Raw genomic sequence first — 25,766 nt, forward strand, 5'->3', positions numbered from 1 at the left:
TGTCCCGCACATCGGACGCTCGGCGTCTATGGGGCAGTGGGCTGACCTTGGCTGACCCGGACGCTCAACTGCTGCATGATGATTGATTGTGCATACAATACAATCCATCCATCCATTTTCTACCGCTTGTCCCTTTTTGGGGTCGCTGGAGCCTATCTCAGCTGCATTCGGGTGGAAGGCGGGGTACACCCTGGACAAGTCGCCACCTCATCACAGGGTCAACACAGACAACATTCACACTCACATTCACACACTAGGGCCAATTTAGTGTTCCCAATCAACTTATCCCCAGGTGCATGTCTTTGGAGGTGGGAGGAAGCCAGAGTACCCAGAGGGAACCCACGCAGTCACGGGGAGGGAGAACATGCAAACTCCACACAGAAAGATCCAGAGCCCGGGATTGAACTCAGGACTACTCAGGACCTTCGTATTGTGAGGCAGATGCACTAACCCCTCTGCTGCCATGCATACAATAATTACGTTAAATTTAGGTTAAGGTTATATTTACAACTGTCAACCCCACATGACCAGTCGCGGTGGTGGTCTCGCGATAATCTGTCGCGAGGGCTGGAAAGTCTCGCCTGTCTCTGTGCCGGTGTATGGGTCATTTGAGTCCCTTGTCGTAAAACTGAATGGTCCGTCTCCTATCACTGTAGCCACTGTTTACCATCCACTTAAGCCAAATTCAGAATTCATCAATTAATTTTCTGCCTTCCTCACTTTCATTTCATCCCATTCCCCTGATGTCATTATTCTTGGTGACTTTAATATTCATATTGACAATGGTAATGACTACCTTACAAAAGACTTCATATCATGCCTGGACAGTTTTGATGAGCAATGGTTAGATTTTCCCACACATTCAAAAGGCCATATCCTGGATCTACTCTGCTGCTCTGGTGTAACCCCCAATTTGTCTGCTTCTACTCTCCCCATATCTGACAACATGCTCAACAACTTATTTAATGTTAAGGTGACATTGTTCATAACCAAACTACCCCGTACAATCTTTTTTTGTAATATCAAGAACACTGATCCAACCGCACTGGCCATTGGTATTGCTGACCTTCCCAGTATTAACTTTAATTCTGCACCTGATGATCTACTGAGTCACTACAATAATGGCCTTCACAATCTACTGGATTCCCTCACCCCTTTAAATCACAGACTGTTTCATTTACCCAATCTGCACCTTGGTTTACTCCTGAACTGCACCAACTGAAAGCTAGAGGTTGCCAACTGGAATGCCTCTACAGGAAAACTGGTCTTACCATCCACAAGGAGATAGTCTATACATTTTTCGTCTTCTATAAGGACTCTCTCTCCACAGCAAAATCTAACGATGATGCAGATTTAATGAGGTCAGGTTCTGGCAACTCTCAAGCATTATTCTCCTTGGTTCACAAAACACTACGCCCACCTGACTCTCTCCCTCACGATTTTTACTCCACCAACTCCTGTAATTCCATTATGACTTTTTTAATATTAAAATTGACACAATCTATTAGCAGTTAGTCCCCCAGATCTCAACTATCCTACCCCTCCGATGTTCAAATTGTTTTCTCTCGTCCATTCTGACTTTAACCTCCCCTTTGCTGCTGAAATAACCAACATTGTCTGCAAATTTAAACCATCCACTTGCCAACTTGATCCTCTCCCTACTACTCTGGTCAAAGCTTGCATTCATTCCCTGGCCTGTCTCGTAACTGCAATTACTCAATCCTCACTAATTTCTGGCACTGTTCCGTCACCCCTCAAATCAGCTGCAATAACCCCTATTCTCATGTACCAGGTTTCTTGAGATTTCTAGTTCTTTATCGTCTATTACACCTACACATTTGATTCATTTTACACTGTCAACGTCTGATTTTGTCTGTCAAGCAAACTATTAGTTAATTTCTTCTGTTTTTTCTATTAGCGTCTGTGTATTGTCTCCTGAAAAAATCACAGCTGCGTCATCTGCAAATATACTAACTTAAAATCCTGTAGCTTTACAAATATATCGTTTGTATACAGATTCAACAATTTTGGTTCTAGTATTAAACCCTGGGGTATGCCAAAAGATACATTTACCTCTGTAGACCTGTGTACTCCTAGCTTCACCTATTGCTTCCTGTTGGTTAAGTAGCTTCTTACCCAGTTCATGACCAGCCCTCTGATGCCATACCGTTCTAATTTTGTTAAGAGATTATGATTTAATGGTGTCAAATGTTTTTAAGTCCATAAACACTGCAACTGTGCACCGTTAATGATCTATTGCATTGGTAATTTCCTCTGTTATTTGGATTCATGCCATCGATGTTGAGATGTTTGCGTACTACGCGATTGTTCCTTTTATTTATGAATTTGTCCAATATGTTGGTAAATAGTTTAGTAAGGAAACAGAGGTTATTGTTTGTAAACTGGTGTTTGTCTCCAGTCCTATAAATTGCATGCATATTTTACTCAAAACTTTTGATCATCCACGTCTTAAATCTAATAAAGCCCCAATGTCTCGATGTTATCAGCACTGCAGCACTTACCCTGCAAAACAACCTGGTAGTGCTTACCCAGCGTGACCATAACCGACACTTTACGCCATTAGAAGATGACCTCATCAGACATCCCTCCTTTGCACTCTGTTTTTTCTCCGTTAATCAGAAAACGTGATGAGTGCAGCAGCCCGCAGCGCTTCCATTTCCCACCCTAATGTAAATTTCACATTAGGACTTCATCCCAGCTGCTGTCGACTTCTGTGTTAATTACGTAACATTCCTAATGCTTGCTGTCTGCTTCTTTGTAATTAAAACAAGAGATCAAGAGATTGCCTCCAAGCTTCAGTAGCTTTATATTGTTTGTTGTGTGCCGCTGCCTTGGCGTGCTGCTTTCGTGTTAATAGAAAAGCATTGACAGTCATGGTTGAGTGAATACAAGAACTAAAAACTGTCACTACAGTGTTTTGTTCTAAATACAACACATTTCTCATTTTTTATTTTTTTGTTGCGGCAGGAGGGAAAAGGGTTAATCCCAAGGATCTGTGAAGGCTTGTTCTCCAAAATAGCTGAAAGAAGCATGCTCGATCATCATGTCTCATTTCGTACAGAAGTCAGGTAAGGGACCGTCATTCATATTTATGCACTTATATTCCTACAAAGTATGAAAACATTGTTCCCTTTTATTAAAAAGCACAACAAAATAGACAGATGTAAAAGCATTAAAAATAAGTTCCTAAATCAAAACCATCTTAAAAATTAGCAATACTCCCAGCATTTTTTTTACCTGAGTGAAGATTGTGATGAATTCTTCATCTAAACGGGGAACACAAGTCTCGTGCTGAAAGAGGACATTGTACAGTAAGTGATTGTTTTATATGTTCGTAGTTTGTATTTCCTGTATAGCAGTAGTGCTACTTGATGCTATGTGTTTCACTATAGCTTGAGCTGCTTGGCGCACAACGTATAAAACTTGTAGCTCATTCTGTATATTCAGGATCAAAAATATAGGATTTTGGATCATCAGTTGTCCTAAAGTAGTAGTCGGTGGCACTCAAAGTCTGGCATTATTACTAGCTGCTGTTGAAGGAAATTGTGTTCTGGCAAAAATAAATGTTCTGGCAATGCTTAAAATGACCAAAATACAGTAAATATTACATGTCAAGAATATGTTTATTTTACTTACACACGCACGCACGCACACACACACACACAGCATGTACATACATTGTTGTTGGTTTATAAGAGGGCTTTATCGGCGGAGTGATCATATTCCCATCATTTGCAATGTTAGCCGTCTAGCATGAGCCGTATTTTAGAATTTTTAGAATGCATAAAAAAGCGATTCTTGTGTCGTCCTTGCCAGTTCTATGCAGGCCCTAAAAGGCAGTCAATGTGTTCCAACTTGTTGGATTATATTGTCAGCCATCTACTTTCCAGGTGAAATGCATGATTTTATAGAGTAAACGTGCAGGGAAGCGAGGAAGCAGCAGACCACTCGATGATGTAATAGGCACACAAGCTTGCGATCACAGCGCTGCTATAGTTTGCGTTGGTGCTTAAAAAAAAACAATGCCACCAATACATGTTTAATATTCAAGTCACAAAATGTAAATTGAGTATTCTTGGCGCTTTTTTAATGGTTATTTATTGGCGGAATAGTCCCATTGTCTTTTATTTACATTTATCTAATATTTGGGATGCATTAAAAAAAAATTCAGTCATGTGTTTCATAATGGTTGTGAACGATAGGCATAATTCCCAAAAAAGTGCAGTTCCCCTTTAACCTGAACACATGGATGGATGGCATGCATCGGCACTTGTGTCGCCCCCTAGGGAATGCCGCCCTGCCCATGTGGGCCAAACCTAAAACCGCAGCATGCTCAAGGACTGTAACTATAGTGCCTTGCCCCAAAGCACAGCTGCAATGCTCAGAAGAAGCTGGCATCAACCTATAACATTGTTTTACAATGTGGGTCATAATCTTGCGGCTCTCAACTTCTCACAGAGCTTATTGCTCCCCGAAATACCTATTTACTGACTTATGAAAGCTTTCACACCCCCACATTAACTGAGGCTAACTCTAAATAATATTGTGAAACGAGTACAGTAAATGTTTTTGGTTTTTCAAAAAGCAGAGATTGCTCCACTTTAAACCTCGTTCCCTGCTGAGTACCCTCAATGTGCACCTTGCCCTACTTTCATGCCACCTTTTGCTTGCAAAGAAGTAGGACTCTTAAAGCAGGAAAAATATGTAAGCCGTTTTTCCTTATTGTGTTTATGTGGCTTGTTTTTTTGTTTTTTATCCAGCTCCCTGCTAAATTTGTTATCAACCTCCTGTGAAAATTTGGGGTGTGCTGCTGATTATTGGTTGAGTTGAATTCAACTGAACGAAAGTGCTTTTACTTGTCTGCTTTTAGTAGAGTTGTACTTTTTCAGTACCCAGTGGTCAGATGGTGTCAATCATGCTTCTGTTTAATACACATGGTCTAAAAACAAACTTTATTGTATAGTCTTTCTCAAAGTGGGGTAACCAGTTGGTGTCTATTGACTGAGCAGCAATAACTCATTTTCTGTGTGGTTTCAGCTGTTCTCAATGTTTGGTTCAGCTCAGGGAAATATGATATGTATCTGGGTAGTTGTGATGATTAAAGCATCTTTGGCTTGTTTTTGGTTTGTAAACCAAATCTAAAATTTGACCTTTTTTACTACTCAACACAGAGCCAGAACCTGCAGGACTCATTTACACAGGGAGCAATCCTTGCGAGACCTGTCCTTTTCCTGACGTTGCCTACTGCACTGCAGTATTTAATGTGTTGTGCCAAAACCTATTGCATGTGCTTTCTCACTGCTATATCTGCTTGTTTTTAAGGAGTTCCGTGTTCTTGTTTTTTCTGTTTTACACAAATCCACACTGAAACCCTTGGATATGACCATTGGGCGTTTGTGTGGACACCAGCTTTATGGAGATCTACAATGAACGTGTGCATGATCTACTCCAAAAGAAGAGCATGGCTACGGATGGTGGAGGTTTAAGAGTGCGAGAACACCCGAGGGATGGGCCGTATGTTGAGCGTAAGATTTTCTCTTTCCCCTCCTTATATCTCTGCTGGACCTATGATGACTTTGTCTTTTCTGACTTCTAAATGGTGTTGGATACTCGTGTTAAACCATGCCAACGCGTCAATCAAAGTTCAGGCATTTTGGTGTGAATTTACACACAGTTTTGGATGCCTCTTCATACAGGGTTTTAAAGTCTGGATGCGTTGTGATGTCACAGTAAGGTGGATGTACTTATTTGGACATTTAGTCAAGCTATCATTCATAAAGGGGGAACCTCTGAATGACCAGCTGATTTTGAGGAAACACAAAAAAAGGCAGAATAAAGTATTATTTTCATCTAATAACACTGAAGTGCGATATGCGGTGACATAAATTCTGGTAAAAGCAGTTGTATTTTATGCAGCTAAATCGATCAGAGTGTGCAAGTGTACCTAATGATGTGAACGGGTGAATTTATATAATTATGAAGTTTATTTTCCACCATGTCTGAAAAAATAAGTTGCGGTCACATTCGTTTTCAAAATATATATTCAACAATATCTTTTCAAAAGACAAGATACTTTAAGAGAGGGCAAGGCGTGGTTTAATTTGCAATCTGGGAAATACTTGCACAAACGCTAATTTTGTAGACAGACTCAAAACAGATGATAAATGTGGCTTTTGAGCAAAATGTATGCAAAATGTACACTTAAATATACCCAATATTATCTAGACCAGTGTTTTTCAACCTTTTTTGAGCCAAGGCACATTTTTTGCGTTGAAAAAATGCGGAGGCACACCACCAGCAGAAATAATTAAAAAACGAAACTCAGTTGACAGTAAAAAGTCATTGTCGCAATTGTTGGATATGACTTTAAACCATAACCAACCATGCATCAATATAGCTCTTGTCTCAAAGTAGGTGTACTGTCACATCACGCCGTGACTTATTTCGTTTTTTTGCTGTTTTCCTGTGTGTAGTGTTTTAGTTCTTGTCTTGCGCCCCTATTTTGGTGGCTTTTTCCTCTTTTTTTTGGTATTTTCCTGTAGCAGTTTCATGTCTTCCTTTGAGCGATATTTCCCGCAGCTACTTTGTTTTAGCAATCAACAATATTTCAGTTGTTTTTATCCATCTTTGTGGGGACATTGTTGATTGTCATGTCATGTTCGGATGTACTTTGTGGATGCCGTCTTTGCTCCACAGTAAGTCTTTGCTGTCGTCCAGCATTCTGTTTTTGTTTACTTTTTAGCCAGTTCAGTTTTAGTTTTGTTTTGCGTAGCCTTCCCTTAGCTTCAATACCTTTTCTTAGGGGCACTCACCGTTAATTTATTTTTGGTTTAAGCATTAGACACCTTTTTACCTGCACGCTGCCTCCCGCTGTTTCTGACAGCTACAAAGCAATTACCTACCGGCTGCCACCTACTGATATGGAAGAGTATTACACGGTTACTCTGCCGAGCTCTAGACAGCACCGACACTCAACAACAACACCATACTATAACAAGACTATAATTACTTGTTTGCAAAACATATTTTTAACCCAAATAGGTAAAATTACATCATCTCCTGCGGCACACCAGACTGTATCACAGTGGTTGAAAAACACTGATCTAGACCACAAGGAAGTGTTTTAAATGTAGATTATAATCATCATCGGTCCCCTTTTTTTAAAAACAATTTTCATAATGATAACCTTCTTTGCTTAGATCTATCTAAGCACTTGGTTCACAGCTACAGGAACATGGAAGAGTTGATAGCTGTTGGGAATGCCAAACGTATCACTGCCAGCACGGGGATGAATGACTGCAGTAGTCGCTCACACGCCATCTTTACCATCAACTTTACTCAGGTGAGATGCGGAGGAGGTGTAATGCTGTTTTGAATTTAAGTGCATAGGCAAAGTTAATTATTTGGCGGTTAATAAAGGCCATCTCTCAAGAGTTCTAATTAGCCCCATACTTCTCTGCTGGGTGTCCTAAAGTTTTTTTCTTTTATAAAAAAAAATTCAAAGGCTTATTTTCCCATCATAAAGTGCTCTTTTGTTGTCATGCTAAGTGCGGCAGTGTTCCACTGTGATGTTTTTTCTTGCCAAAGGCATGGTTTGATGCCGAGTTGCCGCGTGAGATGCTGAGTAAGATCCACCTGGTCGACCTGGCTGGCAGCGAGAGGGCTGATGCAACTCGCACTTCAGGCGTCAGGCTGAAGGAGGGAGCCAACATTAACAAATCCCTCGTCACCCTCGGCACTGTCATCTCGGCATTGGGTAAATGGCTCTTACTTCAGGAATGGCACACTGACAACACACTGCAGCCAGCATATCAATTAACTTGAACTGACCATTACTCTTACCAAATGTTTTGAGTTCAAGTGATGTGTATATATTAGGGCTGTCAAAAAGTTCTCATATGATTAATCACAAATTATCGCATTAATCTTGTTTATACGCTGGGTAAGAAGCTACTTGGCCAAAAGGAAGCAATACCTGAAGCGAACACGCGTCTACAGAGCTGATAATATCTTGTGGCGTACCTCAGGGATCAATACTTGGACCAAAATTGTTCAATCTTTATATAAATTACATTTGTAAAGTTGCAAAGGACTTAAAGTTAGTATTATTTGCTGATGATACAACTGTGTTTTGCTCAGGAAAGAACACACAGAAGCAAATACAAATAACTGAAGAAATGAACACATTAAAAAGATGGTTTGACAAAAACAGACTATCTTTGAATCTCAGTAAAACTAAACTGATGCTATTCGGTAACAGTAGAAGGGGAAATCAATCAATCAATGTTTACTTATATAGCCCTAAATCACGAGTGTCTCAAAGGGCTGCACAAGCCACAACAACATCCTCTGCTCAGATCCCACATCAGGGCAAGAAAAAACTGAACCCAATGGGATGACATTGAGAAACCTTGGAGGGGGACCGCATATTCTCTACTGCTCAATATCACAGGTGGGATTCTTTGGCCACCTCACGATTCGATTACGATTCAGAAGATTCGATTAAAAATCAATTATTGATGCATGTTTAATTTATGTATATTGATGCAGTTTTACATTTCTTTTCGTTTCACTAAATAAGCGTTAATCAAGCCAGTAAATTAGAATATTTTGAAAAACTTGATTTATTTCAGTAATTGCATTCAAAAGGTGTAACTTGTACATTATATTTATTCATTGCACACAGACTGATGCATTCAAATGTTTATTTCATTTAATTTTGATGATTTGAAGTGGCAACAAATGAAAATCCAAAATTCCGTGTCACAAAATTAGAATATTACTTAAGGCTAATACAAAAAAGGGATTTTTAGAAATGTTGGCCAACTGAAAAGTATGAAAATGAAAAATATGAGCATGTACAATACTCAATACTTGGTTGGAGCTCCTTTTGCCTCAATTACTGCGTTAATGCGGCGTGGCATGGAGTCGATGAGTTTCTGGCACTGCTCAGGTGTTATGAGAGCCCAGGTTGCTCTGATAGTGGCCTTCAACTCTTCTGCGTTTTTGGGTCTGGCATTCTGCATCTTCCTTTTCACAATACCCCACAGATTTTCTATGGGGCTAAGGTCAGGGGAGTTGGCGGGCCAATTTAGAACAGAAATACCATGGTCCGTAAACCAGGCACGGGTAGATTTTGCGCTGTGTGCAGGCGCCAAGTCCTGTTGGAACTTGAAATCTCCATCTCCATAGAGCAGGTCAGCAGCAGGAAGCATGAAGTGCTCTAAAACTTGCTGGTAGACGGCTGCGTTGACCCTGGAAAAAAGAGCTGGACTGCTGCTGAGTGGTCCAAAGTCATGTTTTCTGACGAAAGCAAATTTTGCATTTCCTTTGGAAATCGAGGTCCCAGAGTCTGGAGGAAGACAGGAGAGGCACAGGATCCACGTTGCCTGAAGTCTAGTGTAAAGTTTCCACCATCAGTGATGGTTTGGGGTGCCATGTCATCTGCTGGTGTCGGTCCACTCTGTTTCCTGAGATCCAGGGTCAACGCAGCCGTCTACCAGCAAGTTTTAGAGCACTTCATGCTTCCTGCTGCTGACCTGCTCTATGGAGATGGAGATTTCAAGTTCCAACAGGACTTGGCGCCTGCACACAGCGCAAAATCTACCCGTGCCTGGTTTACGGGCCATGGTATTTCGGTTCTAAATTGGCCCGCCAACTCCCCTGACCTTAGCCCCATAGAAAATCTGTGGGGTATTGTGAAAAGGAAGATGCAGAATGCCAGACCCAAAAACGCAGAAGAGTTGAAGGCCACTATCAGAGCAACCTGGGCTCTCATAACACCTGAGCAGTGCCAGAAACTCATCGACTCCATGCCACGCCGCATTAACGCAGTAATTGAGGCAAAAGGAGCTCCAACCAAGTATTGAGTATTGTACATGCTCATATTTTTCATTTTCATACTTTTCAGTTGGCCAACATTTCTAAAAATCCCTTTTTTGTATTAGCCTTAAGTAATATTCTAATTTTGTGACACACGGAATTTTGGATTTTCATTTGTTGCCACTTCAAATCATCAAAATTAAATGAAATAAACATTTGAATGCATCAGTCTGTGTGCAATGAATAAATATAATGTACAAGTTACACCTTTTGAATGCAATTACTGAAATAAATCAAGTTTTTCAAAATATTCTAATTTACTGGCTTTTACCTGTATATATATATTTGTGTGTGTGTGTGTGTGTGTGTGTGTGTGTGTATATATATATGTATGTATGTGTGTGTGTATATATATGTGTGTGTATGTATATGTGTGTATATATGTGTGTGAGTGTGTGTATATATATATACAGTGGGGCAAAAAAGTATTTAGTCAGCCACCCATTGACAGTCAATGGGTGGCTGACTAAATACTTTTTTGCCCCACTATATATATATATGTATGGCTACTGGTATACATTTTGTTCGAATTGTTTTTTTCAAAAGTGTATTCTTTCTTAATCTTTGTCTATTCCAAATTTATAAGGAATGGTGGCATTTTGTGGGGAAAAAAACAAACTGCAAATATGCACAATGCATAGGCATAACTGAAAAGTTGATGCATAACACAGTTTTAAATAACAGATTTTTCAAAAACTGTTTACAAAATCAATTATGTGGAAAAAAGAAATGAACGTAGCTCTTTACATCTTTTGGTTTTAAATATGCGGCCCTCTGTGGAGGGGGAATTGGACACCCCTTTTCTAGATTATGTAAGACAGGTACCAGGATCATTTTTATAAGGGTGATAAACACTGACTGAAGTAAATATGTTTAATAGCTCCAACACAACTTATTTTTGATACATTTTTGTTTAATTTCCAGCTGGAACGTACCGATTCAAAAATGTGCTTTAAGTGTATGAATACTTTTGTTTTTAACTCTGTTTTTGTACATTCTACACGGGAAAAAAATATTCACACTTTGTATTTAGACCATTAGAGAAAAAAAAAGCGCCATATAATGCAACTGTGACACAGTTCTAATCAGGATTGTACTGAAAGATTGACTGAAATTGGCAAAATTATTTCAACACATTCACTTTGTGTGTGTGTTGTAGCTGACCTCAGTGCGGTAGAGCGAACAAGCAAAAAGCAGAAGATCTTCATCCCTTACAGAGATTCTGTGCTGACATGGCTGCTTAAAGACAGCCTGGGTGGAAACTCAAAGACCACCATGATTGCAAGTACGCACTGTTCTTCCTGTAAATATTTGCTGACCGGACATTTTCCGACTTTTCCCACCCTTCCCTGTCCTAATTGTTTTCCTCCTTTCATCTACCTGTGTGCATTGATCCCTGTCGACCTTTCCTTGCAGCCATTTCCCCCGCTGATCTGCACTATTCAGAGACCTTGAGCACATTGCGATACGCTAGCCGTGCGCGAAACATTGTGAATTCCCCAACAGTGAATGAAGACAGTAGCGTCAAGTTGATCAGAGAGCTGCAGGCAGAGGTCACCAGGCTGAAGAATCTACTAGAAGGAACCAAACTGGTCTGATTTGGATTTACTAAAAACAAAATATTTGCAAGGCTTTTTCAAATGTTAATTGTCATGGGTCATTTCCAGGTTTCTCATAAACAGCTGTCTTCCTCACTGAAGGTAGAGGAGGAGCTGCATCAGAATGAGGAAAAGGTAAGTGCTAAACTAAGTATGCCGTTTTAGGGCGCTTCCTTGTAAACCCCAGCATTAATTTAATTTCCTGCAGATTTATACCCTAACCAAGGAGTGGACCTGCAGATGGGAGGAAACCCATAGTGTTCTGGAGGTATAGTAATTGTTACTTTAATGTACTGTACATTGTTGCGCCTTTCTTTTAATGCATTGCAAATATAAATTAAGCAGTTGTTCAATTGTGTATGAAATGTAATCCCCGGGTAGTGATAGATACCGACTTGGGTTGTACTAGGGTTGTCCCGATACCAATATTTTGGTACCGTTACCAACATGTATTTCGATGCTTTTCTAAATAAAGGGGACCACAAAAAATTTCATTGGCTTTATTTTAACAAAACATCTTACAGTACATTAAACATTTGTTTCTTATTGCAAGTTTGTCCTTAAATAAAATTGTGAACATACAAGACAACTTGTCTTTTAGTAAGCAAACAAAGACTCCTAATTTAGCTGCTGACTTATGCAGTAACCTATTGTCATTTTCCATTCTATTATTTTGTTAAAATTATTAAGGACAAATGGTAGAAAATGAATTATTAATCTACTTGTTCATTTACTGTTAATATCTGCTTACTTTCTCTTTTAACATGTTCTATCTACACTTCTGTTAAAATGTAAGGATCACTTATTCTTCTGTTTGATACTTTACATTAGTTTAGGATAATACCACAAATTTAGGTATCAATCCAATACCAAGTAGATACAGGATCATACATTGGTCATATTCAAAGTCCTCATGTGTCCAGGAACATATTTCCTGAGTTTATAAACATGATATAACTTATTTTTTTCAATGAAAGATTTTGTGATGCTAAAAAATATCGACTCGATACGCTCCTGTAATTGGTATCATTACAGTGGATGTCAGGTGTAGATCCACCAATGGCGTTTGTTTACATTGTGTGTGTGTGTGTGTGTGTGTGTGTATGTATGTATGTATGTATGTATGTATATATATATATATATATATATATATATATATATATATATATATATATATATATATATATATATATATATATATATATATATATATATATATATATATATATATATATATATATATATATATATACACGTGTGTGTATGTGTAAATGAGACACAGACATGTAAGAAAATATAACTTGGCAGCACAGCTCAGGTTAGCAATTTATTTGTACTTTTTTAACATTAACACATGCTAAACAACTTAAAAATAATGTTGAATACTGTTACCAATCCCTATTTCCAGGTAACCAATTCCTCATCTGTGCCTTTCAATGAGACACAAGTTAGAAGATGTAAACATAATTCTGAGGGGGGGATCAAGGGTGATGGGTCAAATGCAGAGAATAATTTCACCACACCTAATATGTGTGAGACAATCATTGGTACTTTAACTTAACTTTAAAGATGCAGCAATCATTTTGTTATGGATTTTATCAAACTGTAAACTTTTATAGCCGGTCTGTTTCAAATATAGTTATCCTAACCCATGTGTAAATGGGTCTTGCACAATTATTGATAAATGGTTGCGTTATATGATAAAACTTAATGTCTGCCATCATGTTTTTGTCTCACTACAATAACCGCTTCCTTCAAATCTTTGCTGCAGCAGTTTTGAAGACTCTTGTGCTTGCAGTTGAGCCAACTCACCAGTTGGTGTTGCTGCAGCGCCAATAAACAGCCAGACATGTTGGCAATGTTGAGTAGTGAGGGAGAGAGTCAGCCTGGCATGAAACATAACTTTGCATACATTAAGATTCAAACAGCACCCAAAAGCTGAGTTGTTGAAATACTCCTCAGGTGAGAGTGTTACAGTGTTTGAAAGTTTGGCAAAGAGAAAGCAAACTGACATGCCCTCTCTTGCAACCCAATATTGCTTCTGAGGCTGTGTGCGTGCAACAACCACAAGGAAAACGCTGGTGTAACAATGAGTGCTGAACAATTTTCCTCTGCTGAATGTGCCCAACCTCCCAAATGTCACCATTTTGTTACTGTAGGCTGTTCTATTATGCATACTCTGTGAATCGTGCCTGTCATTAAATGTATAGGGTGATTTATTATCCGAGAATTAGCACTGGATTATACGATTTATTGAACATTTTACATGTTTTTAAGCAGGTTTTTCCCCTTTCACTTATATTTTGGACAGAGTCTCTGATTTTAAGGTTGACTGGGTTTTCACATGAGGGATTTGGACCCCATAAGGGACAAGCGGTAGAAAATGGATGGTTGGATTTGGTACATTATGGGTTCCTAATTGGGCTACACAATATAGACGCTATAAAATGATTATACATTTGGCAATAGAGCCTTTAATGCAGGGGTGTCAAACGTACGGCCCGCGATCAGGTTTTATCCGGCCCGCGGGATGAATTTGCCAAATATAAAAATGAGCCGAAATTTATCAATGAAAGAAAAAGCTGTTTTAAATGTGTCCACCAGTCGAGGAAAATGAGCAAACTACATAAATAACATCCTGTAATTAGATTTTGATATAATTTTTTAAAATTAACACCAATGAGTTGACTGATTAACATTATCACATAATGTATTCAGAAAGTATAAATAACAACAAATAGAATACTATTAACCGCAACATCTAAATGTAAAAAAACCATACATTTTTAAACAGAGAAAACAGTCTGAAGTTGTCTTTATTTTTAAGTTATTGTGCCGTGATTTTACCAGTCCGGCCCACTTCGGAGTATATTTTTCTCCATGTGGCTCCCGATCTAAAATGAGTTTGACACCCCTGCTTTAATGCATGTTGACACATTCTAGCGGTGTGGCCGAATTAAAAAAAAAATATTTTTTTTATTTTTATTTTTATACAGAGCTCACAATTATCACTAGACAAGGGATAGAAAAACATGCTACACTCCACAGCATAGGACGATGCAGAAAGCATAGCTAACCGTCAAGGAGGAACTCTTGAATGGAAACCAATATCAACAGAAATGACACGAAGTATAGTATCAATGGTCACTACTACTGCAGTGATCGACTTTTTGTAATCACAAAAACTGTCATTTTAGTTTACAAACTCAAGAAATACGAGCCAATAGTTGGTTATGGTTAGGTAAGTTTTTTTTGCTTTTGTTAAAATATGTTCCGCTATTGACATTTTTTTTGTATTAAACATTTGTGCATATGTAATAAAAGGAAAATACCAAAATTTAAAATGTAATTGACATTGTTATATAGCCCTCCTGTGTTTTTGTCTGATTAAGATTGTGATTATAGCAATCTAATCATTCAATGCTCTTCAACATTTTAAGTGTCATCACGAGTATGGCCAATACTGCCTCTGTAACTACTTGGTATTTGATCAATACCCACATTTATAGTATCGCCCTAACATAAAATATCCCAAAAGAAACATGTGCTGATTACATTTTATTTAAGTAAGTAGAACCATGTTACAACAAAGTAACCAGATATTAACGGTACATTACCAGGTAGATTATGAAGAGTTAATACAACTGGAATAATACTAATAATTCTAGTTAAAACAATAATACAACTGGAAATGATACAGTTTGTTACCGTATACATCAGCAGCTAAATTAATTTATAAAGGGGAATAGCAATTTTAGGCCATATCGCCCATCCTTAATTCTGTACACATTTTTGATTTATAGTTGTCAACGGAAAAATATCCATTCCTGGATGTTCCTTTTTTTTAAATACTGTTGTATAATTAGTATTCTGTTCCTACGATGGTTAACAGGTGACATTTGGGGTGTTGACATCCCACCATTCATAACTATTTATTACAAGTCATTAGCAGCTGTCACTGCTCCTAATTAAGAAATCTTGATTATTGACATGTGGCACTTTGATCAGAAGGCAGGCCAATTAATGAAGAGCCTTTATATCGGTATTACCCATGTTTTGTTTTAACTTAAAATTGCCCATTTGACAATATGCAATACGTTTTTTTCCCCCTGTGAACACATTGTGGCATCTAAGCAAAAGGCCACTGTGCTAGTGACCAGCAGGCGCTATGGTGATGCCAAAACTACAAGCATTTGATAAATGACTAAGGATTTGACATTTGTCTCAAAGTTCATTTGCATGTTGTGTGGGTGAAAACTAGGTGGGATTTTGTTATGGAATGTACACAACAGAGGTGGAGTTGCTGTTTAACTTGAAAAAAGAGAAGCTGAACCAGCTGCATTTTCACACACCACTTGACAATTTGTATCAACGTATGGAAAGTAGTTTAAAATTATTATTTTTTTAAAATGTTCTGCTTCAATGTTTCACGTTGACAGCATCCCCATACTTCTGTCAGATATACTTCATCATTTGAACACACACTTGTCACACTTCAGCTTTAAACACTTGATCAAATTTCAGCTTGAGCCTTTAAGGACAGGCTGACCAAAAAGCTTGTTTATTTTTAAATTCTGTATTTAAAGTGGGTTTACAATGCAGAGTAATTTAGCAGCCTCTTAGGTTGGTTTCTAGGCATATGGGAAAGTAATCATGAAATGGATTGTAGAATAGCCTCTTACTAGAATGAAACAGTAACAGAAAATACGAGCCAGGAAACGTGTGTGTGTGTGTGTGTGTGTATGTGAATATATATATATATATATATTACAGTCTCGATCAAAAGTTTACATACACATGTAAAGAACATAATGTCATAGCTGTCTTGAGTTTCCAATAATTTCTACAACACTTATTTTTTTGTGATAGTGATTGGAGCACATACTTGTTGGTCACAAAAAACATTCATGAAGTTTGGTTCTTTTATGAATTTATTATGGGTCTACTGAAAATGTGACCAAATCTGCTGGTCAAAAGTATACTGTACATACAGTAATGTTAATATTTGGTTACATGTCCCTTGGCAAGTTTCACTGCAATAAGGTGCTTTTGGTAGCCATCCACAAGCTTCTGGTAACATTTTTGACCACTCCTCCTTGACAAAATTGGTGCAGTTCAGCTAAATTTGTTGGTTTTCTGACATGAAGTTCTTTCTTCAGCATTGTCCACACGGCTAAATTTATGTTTAATCTGACCACAGAACTTTCCTCCAGAAGGTCTTATCTTTGTCCATGTGATGTCAGATGAAACAAAAATCGAGCTGTTAGGCCACAATACCCAGCAATATGTTTGGAGGAGAAAAGGTGAGGCCTTTAATCTCGGGAACACCATGCCTACCGTCAAGCATGGTAGTGGTAGTATTATTCTCTGGGCCTGTTTTGCTGCCAATGGAACTGGTGCTTTAAATGGGACAATGAAAAAGGATGATTACCTCCAAATTCTTCAGGACAACCTAAAATGGGAGGTTGGGTCTTGGGCGCAGTTGGGTGTTCCAACAAGACAATGACCCCAAACACACGTCAAAAGTGGTAAAGGAATGGCTAAATCAGGCTAGAATTAAGGTTTTAGAATGGTCTTTCCAAAGTCCTGACTTAAACGTGTGGACAATGCTGAAGAAACAAGTCCATGTCAGAAAACCAACAAATTTAGCTGAACTGCACCAATTTTGTCAAGAGGAGTGGTCAAAAATTCAACCAGATGCTTGCCAGAAGCTTATGGATGGCTACCAAAAGCGCCTTATTGCAGTGAAACTTGCCAAGGGACATGTAACCAAATATTAACATTGCTGTATGTACACTTTTGACCCAGCAGATTTGGTCACATTTTCAGTAGACCCATAATACATTCATAAAGTAATCAAACTTCATGAATATTTTTTGTGACCAACAAGTATGTGCTCCAAGCACTCTATCACACAAAATAAGAGTTGTAAAAACCATTGGAAACCTTAGACAGCCATGATATTGTTCTTTACAAGTAAGCGTATGTAAACTTTTGATCGCGACTGTGTGTGTGTGTGTGTGTGTGTGTGTGTGTGTGTGTGTGTGTGTGTGTGTGTGTGTGTGTGTGTGTGTGTGTGTGTGTGTGTGTGTGTGTGTGTGTGTGTGTGTGTGTGTGTGTGTGTGTGTGTGTGTGTGTGTGTGTGTGTGTGTGTGTGTGTGTGTGTGCGTGTACTTTATTTAATATTGCCATCTTTTCTGTATTGTAAAAATATGGGTTACATTTTTTGTGTACACTGGCTGAATGCCAGAATCATATAGGTGATTGCTTTCATTGTACTATTCAATTTAATTTCTGCACAGCTGGCAGGCTGCTCCACATGACACGGCTGTCGGAAAACTAGTTAGTGATTAGTTGGCTTGAAGTTGATTTACAAGTGCATTTTTGTAACCTAGAGCTGTGTTTAGAGAGAGTGGGAGAAAATGCCAAACTACATATGATAGCATTTAATTGAAGCCTAAATACTCCCCACCAAGCCAACTAGAATTACAGTATGTTCACCAGCTGTATCTTCTATTGAATAGCAGATTCTAGGTGTTTTTCTTTGGTCAGCATAGCTGACTGACTGCAGGGTAAAGATCAGCTTTCACTGCCACATGCCCGAATGTGAGGAGAATGTAAGAGCCTCTCCTCTGTTCCTGATGTCCGAAGAATGTGACACTGTGCAGTAATTGGTTTGGCTTTGCCCAACTTCTAATGAAGTCTGTGAATAATATTTAAACGGGCTAAGGTTGATTCTTCTCCTCCTCCATTGGGGCATTTCTTCAATCACACATCTCTTGTCACTGTCCAAAAATACAGAGCTAAAAGAGGCGGGAACTAGTTTATGAAAAGTTGTGCAACATTTTCTAGTTGTGTTAATGTAGGTCCGTAACCAGTCTGGCAAAAATGTGAATCACAATTTTTTGGGGGGGCTGAGAATTGAAATCACGTTTCTTGTTGGGGCTGAGAATTGAAATCCTGTTTGTTGGACATTTTTTTTCCCCACAAAATGTTTCATCAAACTGGGGAAGAAACAAAACAAAAAAACATTCAAAGAGAGCAAGTAGCAGGAACTTTGCATACTTTTTGGTGGATATAGCTAGGGATGGGTACCGATTTACCAAAAATCAAACTGTGCTGTATTTTGATACCTTTATGTACGAACATCACGTCTGGTTGCAGACACTTGGCAGGCAAACGAGCACTCAAGCAGCATTCAGAGCGGACTCTTGTTTGAGGGAAGAGGTGATTGGGAGCATTTGTTCATAGTGCAGCCCGTGGACAATTGTCCATGTTTAGAAATAGGATTGCATACATGTGTGAATCAAGAGCACAATCTTTTCACAACTAATCGTGCATGGCAATGTAAATCATTAGTCCACTAGCTTCTAGGTCTAGGAGCACTTGTTGCTTTGTTTTCCTTAGCTCTGGAGGGAGGTTATTGGCCCTGAACACTTGACTGGAGTACATTTTTCTCATTTTTAAGGCTTGGGTCACTGTGCTCTTTGAACTCAGATCATTTCTGGTCAAATAAATCCTTGCTGAACAATTGTGGTCTGCAGCCCTTCTGGTCCTCTCTAAAGCATGATATCCTATTCTGGAATAAATATTGTACATTATACTTGTATTATTTTAATGCTGTCAATTAGATTTTAAATCATACTAATCAAAAATAATCAAATGTAAATCAAATGTTATGCTTTCTGATCTCACTATGTTCACCGCTCGCTGTACATATCCTTCGAAGTGAGACCTACACTGTTACAATGTCCCTTTTTCAGATTGATTGATTGATTGATTGGTTGAAACTTTTATTAGTAGATTACACAGTGAAGTACATATTCCGTACAATTGAACACTAAATGGTAACACCCAAATAAGTTTTTCAACTTGTTTAAGTCGGGGTCCAAGATGATCGATCCAGATGATATAACTGTTGATGACTGAAATATGCTGATAGCATCCCACCCCCCGAATTGTAAATGTAAATAATTAAATGTATATACTCTGATGATTAACTTGTGTGATGACTGTATTATGCTGTTGGTATATATTTGTACCATGAATTGATTAACGTGGACCCCGACTTAAACAAGTTGAAAAACTTATTCGGGTGTTACCATTTAGTGGTCAATTGTACGGAATATGTACTGTACTGTGCAATCTACTAATAAAAGTTTCAATCAATCAAAACAGGGTTGCTGTAGGTTTGATAAAATTTAAAGCGCTTTGAGTATCATTCCAGGTATAGTAAAGCGCTATATATAATGCAGACAATTTACCATAAAATGCACCTAAATATAAGCTGCACCCACTTAATTTTTGGACATTCTGTTTTGTTCATAAATAGGACTCACACGTCTGTAAACCACATGTTTTGAAACATGAAATATTTACACAGGCCCTTCTCTTCATTCCCTAATTTAACAAGACATTGCTTGTAACACAGCATTGTACCGAAAAAGTAATCGAGCGCAATCTTCATCTGCCTCCTCCTGCACGCTGAAACAGCTAAAGTCATCTTTTTCTGTGTCGGAGATAAGACAAAAATTTTCTCAGGGTTGTTTTCACTTTCACGTTTCGTCTTAAAGAAAATGTCCCTCTGAGCTTGTCTTCCTCACACAGTCCAGCCTTTCGAAACCTGTTGGTGGTAGTGGATTTCCGTTCCTTTTTCGATAGCCAGGTTGATTGCCTGAATCGTATGCATTTTGTCGCATATTCGCTATGATGCGGGAAAGGACATAGTGCGCTAAATGGCTGACTATATATGTGAGCGTGTTTAATTCAACAAATTTATTGGTCCACTGTGACCCGTTGGAGAATTTCATTGGTCGGATTTGACAAGGCTGAATTTATTGATGGCTTGAAAAGCCAAATCCATGAATTAGCCGTAGGGTTTAACGTGTGGGGGTGGGGGACGTCACAGCCTATAGTCCTAAAATGATGGTACATTCTTTGTTTTTCATTTTGCATTAGCAAAGTGACTCAAAGGACTATATATGCACTTAACGTGTACATTAAAGGGAACCTATGATGATTTTAACCTGCATTTACACATTTCCTGCTGGTCTATATATGTATTGGATATAACATAACTCTTCCCAGATCCTTGTAGTTCGCTGAGCTCCACACAAGGATCTGGGACTTCTCAATAGGAGATGTATTTCAGAAGGCGGGGCCTTGTAAAAAAAAAATCATTGTATGTGATTGGATAAACCACTTTGTCCGTTATCTTGAATGACGTGCTACTTCAACCACTCACATCAAAATCAAGCCGTGACGCTGATGAGAGCGACGCTGGGAAATCCAAAACAGAACAGCCGACATATTGGATAACGACAGAGCGAAAAGTTAATAAATGCCTTCAAAACCGTTCTCTGTTCATCTTTTAAAGAATTAATATTCGATAGATTTGACAAAACAGTTGAAATAGCAGAATCAATGTCAGCACACGACTCCTCGCTGCGTGCCGCCATTGTTGTTTGATCCAAACAGGCGCTTCGGTGCTTCGTCACATCTATGAAATCACGCCCGGCGATCCTGATTGGTTCATTATTTTTTGCTATCTTGAAGGAGTTTGCATTGCCCTTGATCCTTGTGTGGAGCTCAGCGAACTACAAGGGTCTGGCGAGAGTCAGGTTGTATTGGATGTGCTTTGGGGTAAATTTTGCTCCACAGTCACTTTTATAACCTGTTTTTTTTCATTTGTAAATTGTTCAATTCTTGAGGCATTCCCATATTGCAAAGGCAACCACGCCACATCCTCTTCAAAAGTGCCATCATTTGTCTTTTGAAATTGTACAGCGTAAATATATCTGGAGGTCGTCGCCGCTGCTATTTTTTTTAACATGGACTCGCTCGCATAATCTTCATAAAAATTAGTCACAACATTAAGTACACCTGCACATGATCTGATTCATTCAGACTCTGCATAAAAAAAGTTTTTATGACTGGATGTCACACGTCAATGTTATGCGCATGCCAAGGTTGGATGAAAATACTTTTTACATGCTTTTTTTTTGTTTCCTTTATTGCCTGAAGCAGACGGCATCATGGTTTTGCAGCCGGACTGCAAAACCTTGTGAACCGAGGCATCCAAAGCTGCGAGGAAGCTCACACCAAAATGCATGGACCTTATGTTTTGACAAATTGGTATTGTTTGACACACGTATTATAACATTTATAAATCGGGGAAGAACAAAAACCATTATAGGTCCTCTTTACACATTTAACATCATGAATGTCTGTTTTTTTTTATCATCTATTTTTTTCTGAAACATTAAGTTTTGAGAAACCCAATTGTACAACTTAAGAGGCATTTTGATTTTGGAAGTTTCACTGAATTATTTAGCTTGTTTTACTTTCCGTACAGCACTTTTTTTTTTTTTTTTTGTACAAAATAAATTGCGTAATAAGTGTCATGATGCACATTGATAATGTTAATGGCAACAGTCAGTCTTTATGGTTATGTATCAATGATGGCAATGGTGCATGTTATACAAGCTATTGTGTGGAGGCAGCTAGTGGTGCTCTTTTCTTCGCTTGGTGAACACGATGTACAGTTTGAATCTCACCACGGTAATCTGAATGATTTATTGCCGTCAGCCACTCCACTGCTTCATGGCAACACATGGCTGGAACAGGGCTATTCTGCTTTGGCCTTCAGGCTACGAAGAGCAGTCATAAAGAATTTAGTTTTCTGCTGGTTGTCATTAAATGTCTGTCAGCTGTTTTTTCATTATTATTGTGTGCCATTTCCGCTACAGGCTATCTAGAGACTCTCTGTCCTTCTCAGAATTATCTCTTATGTCCCACAGGAGGAGGCGGTGGCTGTGAAGAAGGAAGGTAGTGCAGTGGTTTTGGACTGCCAGCTACCACATCTGATTGGCATTGATGAGGACTTGATAAGCACCGGCATCAGTCTTTTTTATTTGAAGGTGGATGGAGTATTTCCTTGTAACACGTCACACATTCAGTCTGCATTTTTATTTCAAATTAATCACCAGCTAAGGTCTATCGCTGTTTATAATTGCAGTACAACAATACCAAACATATTGTCTCCTGATTAATCACCTCTGTAGGAAGGCAAAACCCTGGTGAACCCTAACAAAGCATCCTGTGGTCTGGAAATTGGTGAGTCAGGGTTACTACAACATATTGCATGTGGCTTGACTGGAGAAAAACAGCATTTTTCTGCACGTCTGTTGTATTGCAGCAGTTGGCGAACCCAAGCTCGGCTGTGTGTTTGAGAACCACGCTGGGATTGTGACTCTCATCCCTCAAGAGGGTGCAGTGTGTGCAGTCAATCGCACTGTAGTAACTCATCCCTGTCAGCTGACTCAGGGTAAGCTCGCCTTAATATTCTCTCACGGATGCAAGAGAAAGGAATGCAAGGTTCTCCAATTCCATTCATTGACTTAAGCAAGCCACATCTGCTAATGAAATCCATGTTCTTTTGCTCCCCTGCAAGCATCACCCTCTTGGCATGAGTGAGTTCTGAACGCAGCTCTTCACAAGGCAGATGCTGTTTCTCTTAATAAACATGCCGAAGAGTGAGAGGCTCTTGACAAAGCCCGAGGCCCATGTTTTTAATTGGCAGATGAATTTGATTAGGGCCCACAGGTTTCAAGTGGGGCCAGAGCGTTACCCTTACAAAGGACTGAGTCAAGCGGAGTTGAAGCTTCCAACCTTGCTTGCAGGGGCTTGGAGCCTTCAGGCTTATTGCTTCCTCCTACACAGGGCTTTGCTTTTTGAGAGATAACAGCACACCAATTTGAGAAGCTATGCTAGCCTTCTTTTATAACCATTTCAGCGGATCCAATATCCCCTTCAAAAACCGCTGTATCTGAAGGCATTTTCTTGGACAAATGGTAGTCATTTTCTCCCCAAAAGCAGCTGTAATCCATACCGGCTGCCCTCGCAGGTGCTTTGTCACTCGTCTAAGTCATTTGTACTTGCAAGATTAGAATTTACTGTCGACAGCCAGGAGGCGGAGATTGCAGAGGAAGCCTTGAGAAAAAATCTGGATGTGACTGCATGAGTTTGATATATAAACACTCATATCACTTCAAGTCTATCACTTTCTGAAAATTATCAAACCTTCTCGGGCCATTTTCTGTTGTAGATCATTCCGTGGTTTAGGGCGCTGCCAATCACTTTGGAAATTGCTTTTACAGGAAGTCTTTACCTATTGCACCATTGTGAAAATGTAGCAAAGATTGGGGGGCGGGGGGAGGGTATTGACCTACAAGTAGCAACGCTACGAAGCCTACCACATTTCCCGGTAGCAGTCTTTTTGAACCGGTAGCGATTCATGTAGCTTAGCTTTTTTAAGCGACATAGAGTCCATAAAAGCTACAAGCTACAAAGACAGAAAATGGAGGGCAAATCCATCCATCCATTAGTGTTTTTCCCCTCCTGGGAACCTGAGGTGGAGGAATACGTAGAAACTCCCATGATGGGTTGGTTTACGTATGATAAGCCACGATTGGGTAATGTTAAGGCAAAACAATTACGGCAGGCCAATCAGAGGCAAGATAGTGCGGGTCATGAGGCTTTAAAGCCTCAACAGCAATATCAAAACATGTTGTCCGCAGCAGTGGCAGGAACCACATGAGGTTTAAATGACTGTTTCTTCTATGGTGCATCAATATGCCATTTACCGGTACTTTTATTTTGACACATTTTGTTTTATTTTTACATTTCATACATTTTATTTGTTCTGGCTAACTTGACTGTGCACAGCTGTGTGAGCAAACCACTCAGGGAGGAGGGAGGTTAGTGGAAAATGGCTATACTGATTACTCGATGCAGCTTAGTTAATACTGGTATAAAAGTTACATCAGATTCCAGATTGTTTACTTTTATAGATTTCTGCTCATGTAAAGAGTTTGTTAGTCTGTTTTGGGAGACACATGTTTTGCACTTTTCCTTTGGCCAGGTTATTGTCATTTTGCTACAGTGGTTTCTGTTGAAACATTAAATTATCCTTTGTTGAAAAGTCTCAATTCCAATTTTGGTGTTTATTCAATATTATTATTATTATTGTTTGACTGCCTTTAATGTGATTTGTTCCCAGTGTTTTCCCCATAATTTTGCACAAGATACCACAACTTTGCAAGTTAAGAAATGTTAAAAAGCCAGACAGAGGGCATGTTTCCAGTTTAATTACTGTAATGAAAAACCAAATTGAGCATTTATTTTCTGCCTTTATGTTTGGTGTAAAGTTATACATTCAGTTAAGATATCTATTTATATACATCATGTAGGGCAGCACGGTGGAACATGGGTTAGTGCATGTGCCTCACATTACGAAGGTCCTGAGTAGTCCTGAGTTCAATCCCGGGCTCGGGATCTTTCTGTGTGGAGTTTGCAAGTTCTTCTCGTGACTGCGTGGGTTCCCTCCGGGTACTCCGGCTTCCTCTCACCTCCAAAGACATGCACCTGGGGATAGGTTGATTGGCAACACTAAAATTGGCCCTAGTGTGTGAATGTGAGTGTGAAAGTTGTCTGTCTGTCTGTGTTGGCCCTGTGATGACTTTTCCAGGGTGTACCCCGCCTTCCGCCCGAAATACAGCTGAGATAGGCTCCAGCGACCCCGAAAAGGGACAAGCGGTAGAAAATGGATGGATGGATGGATGTAGTGTTGATGTAGCAAGCTACTTTAGCTGTGTAGCTTGTAGCGTAGCTATAATTCTGTGGGGATAGCTTCACTTGTATCTTAGATACATTTGATTGACATTACCTAGTTCAGTTCAGTTTCAGTTTGTTTCGAACATGCATACAATACCATGTAATGCATCACACGTTTCCAGTTGTTTCATTACAGCACGTCCGAAAAGGAGAAGGAAGAAGCAGAGCTTATTTAATCCTACCCCTTTTCATACCATAGCAATTTTATCCAATTTCCTTGTTCTCTGTAACAGAACAGTGAACAAATAATAAATAAATAATATACCATAGTAAGCAAACCAATATTAAAAACATAAATAAGCTCTGTCTCAATAAAAAAAAAGGAAACAAAGGGTTTAAGATGTTCATCATAATTCTTGTTCGGTGTACTTTGTGATCACTTGTAGTTTGAACAGTCTCTTAAACTGAATCATATTGGTGCTTTTTTGATTTCTTTGGTTAATATTTTCCATAATTTAATTCCACATACTGATATATTAAAGGTTTTAGTGTTGTACGTACATACAAATGTTTTAAAATAAAATTTTCCTCTAAGGCTATATTTCTCTTTTGTTGAGAATAATTGTTGTACTTTCTTGGGTAGCAGGTTAC

General features: G+C 38.9%; 1 protein-coding gene across 1 annotated transcript in view; it reads left to right on the forward strand.

Annotated features, from left to right (window-relative positions):
- Positions 1-25,766, forward strand: part of kif16bb (kinesin family member 16Bb) — a 41,950-nt gene that overhangs the window by 3,370 nt on the left and 12,814 nt on the right. Inside the window, exons 4-14 of the mRNA XM_062059630.1 lie at positions 2,989-3,089; positions 5,431-5,546; positions 7,221-7,363; positions 7,609-7,777; positions 11,063-11,188; positions 11,320-11,495; positions 11,571-11,636; positions 11,710-11,769; positions 22,301-22,420; positions 22,565-22,616; positions 22,699-22,827. Of these exons, the coding sequence (XP_061915614.1) occupies positions 2,989-3,089; positions 5,431-5,546; positions 7,221-7,363; positions 7,609-7,777; positions 11,063-11,188; positions 11,320-11,495; positions 11,571-11,636; positions 11,710-11,769; positions 22,301-22,420; positions 22,565-22,616; positions 22,699-22,827 (1,258 nt within the window). The remainder of the gene's footprint in view (positions 1-2,988; positions 3,090-5,430; positions 5,547-7,220; positions 7,364-7,608; positions 7,778-11,062; positions 11,189-11,319; positions 11,496-11,570; positions 11,637-11,709; positions 11,770-22,300; positions 22,421-22,564; positions 22,617-22,698; positions 22,828-25,766) is intronic.

This window comes from Entelurus aequoreus, linkage group LG09 (assembly GCF_033978785.1).
Source record: "Entelurus aequoreus isolate RoL-2023_Sb linkage group LG09, RoL_Eaeq_v1.1, whole genome shotgun sequence".
Taxonomy (NCBI): Eukaryota; Metazoa; Chordata; class Actinopteri; order Syngnathiformes; family Syngnathidae; genus Entelurus; species Entelurus aequoreus.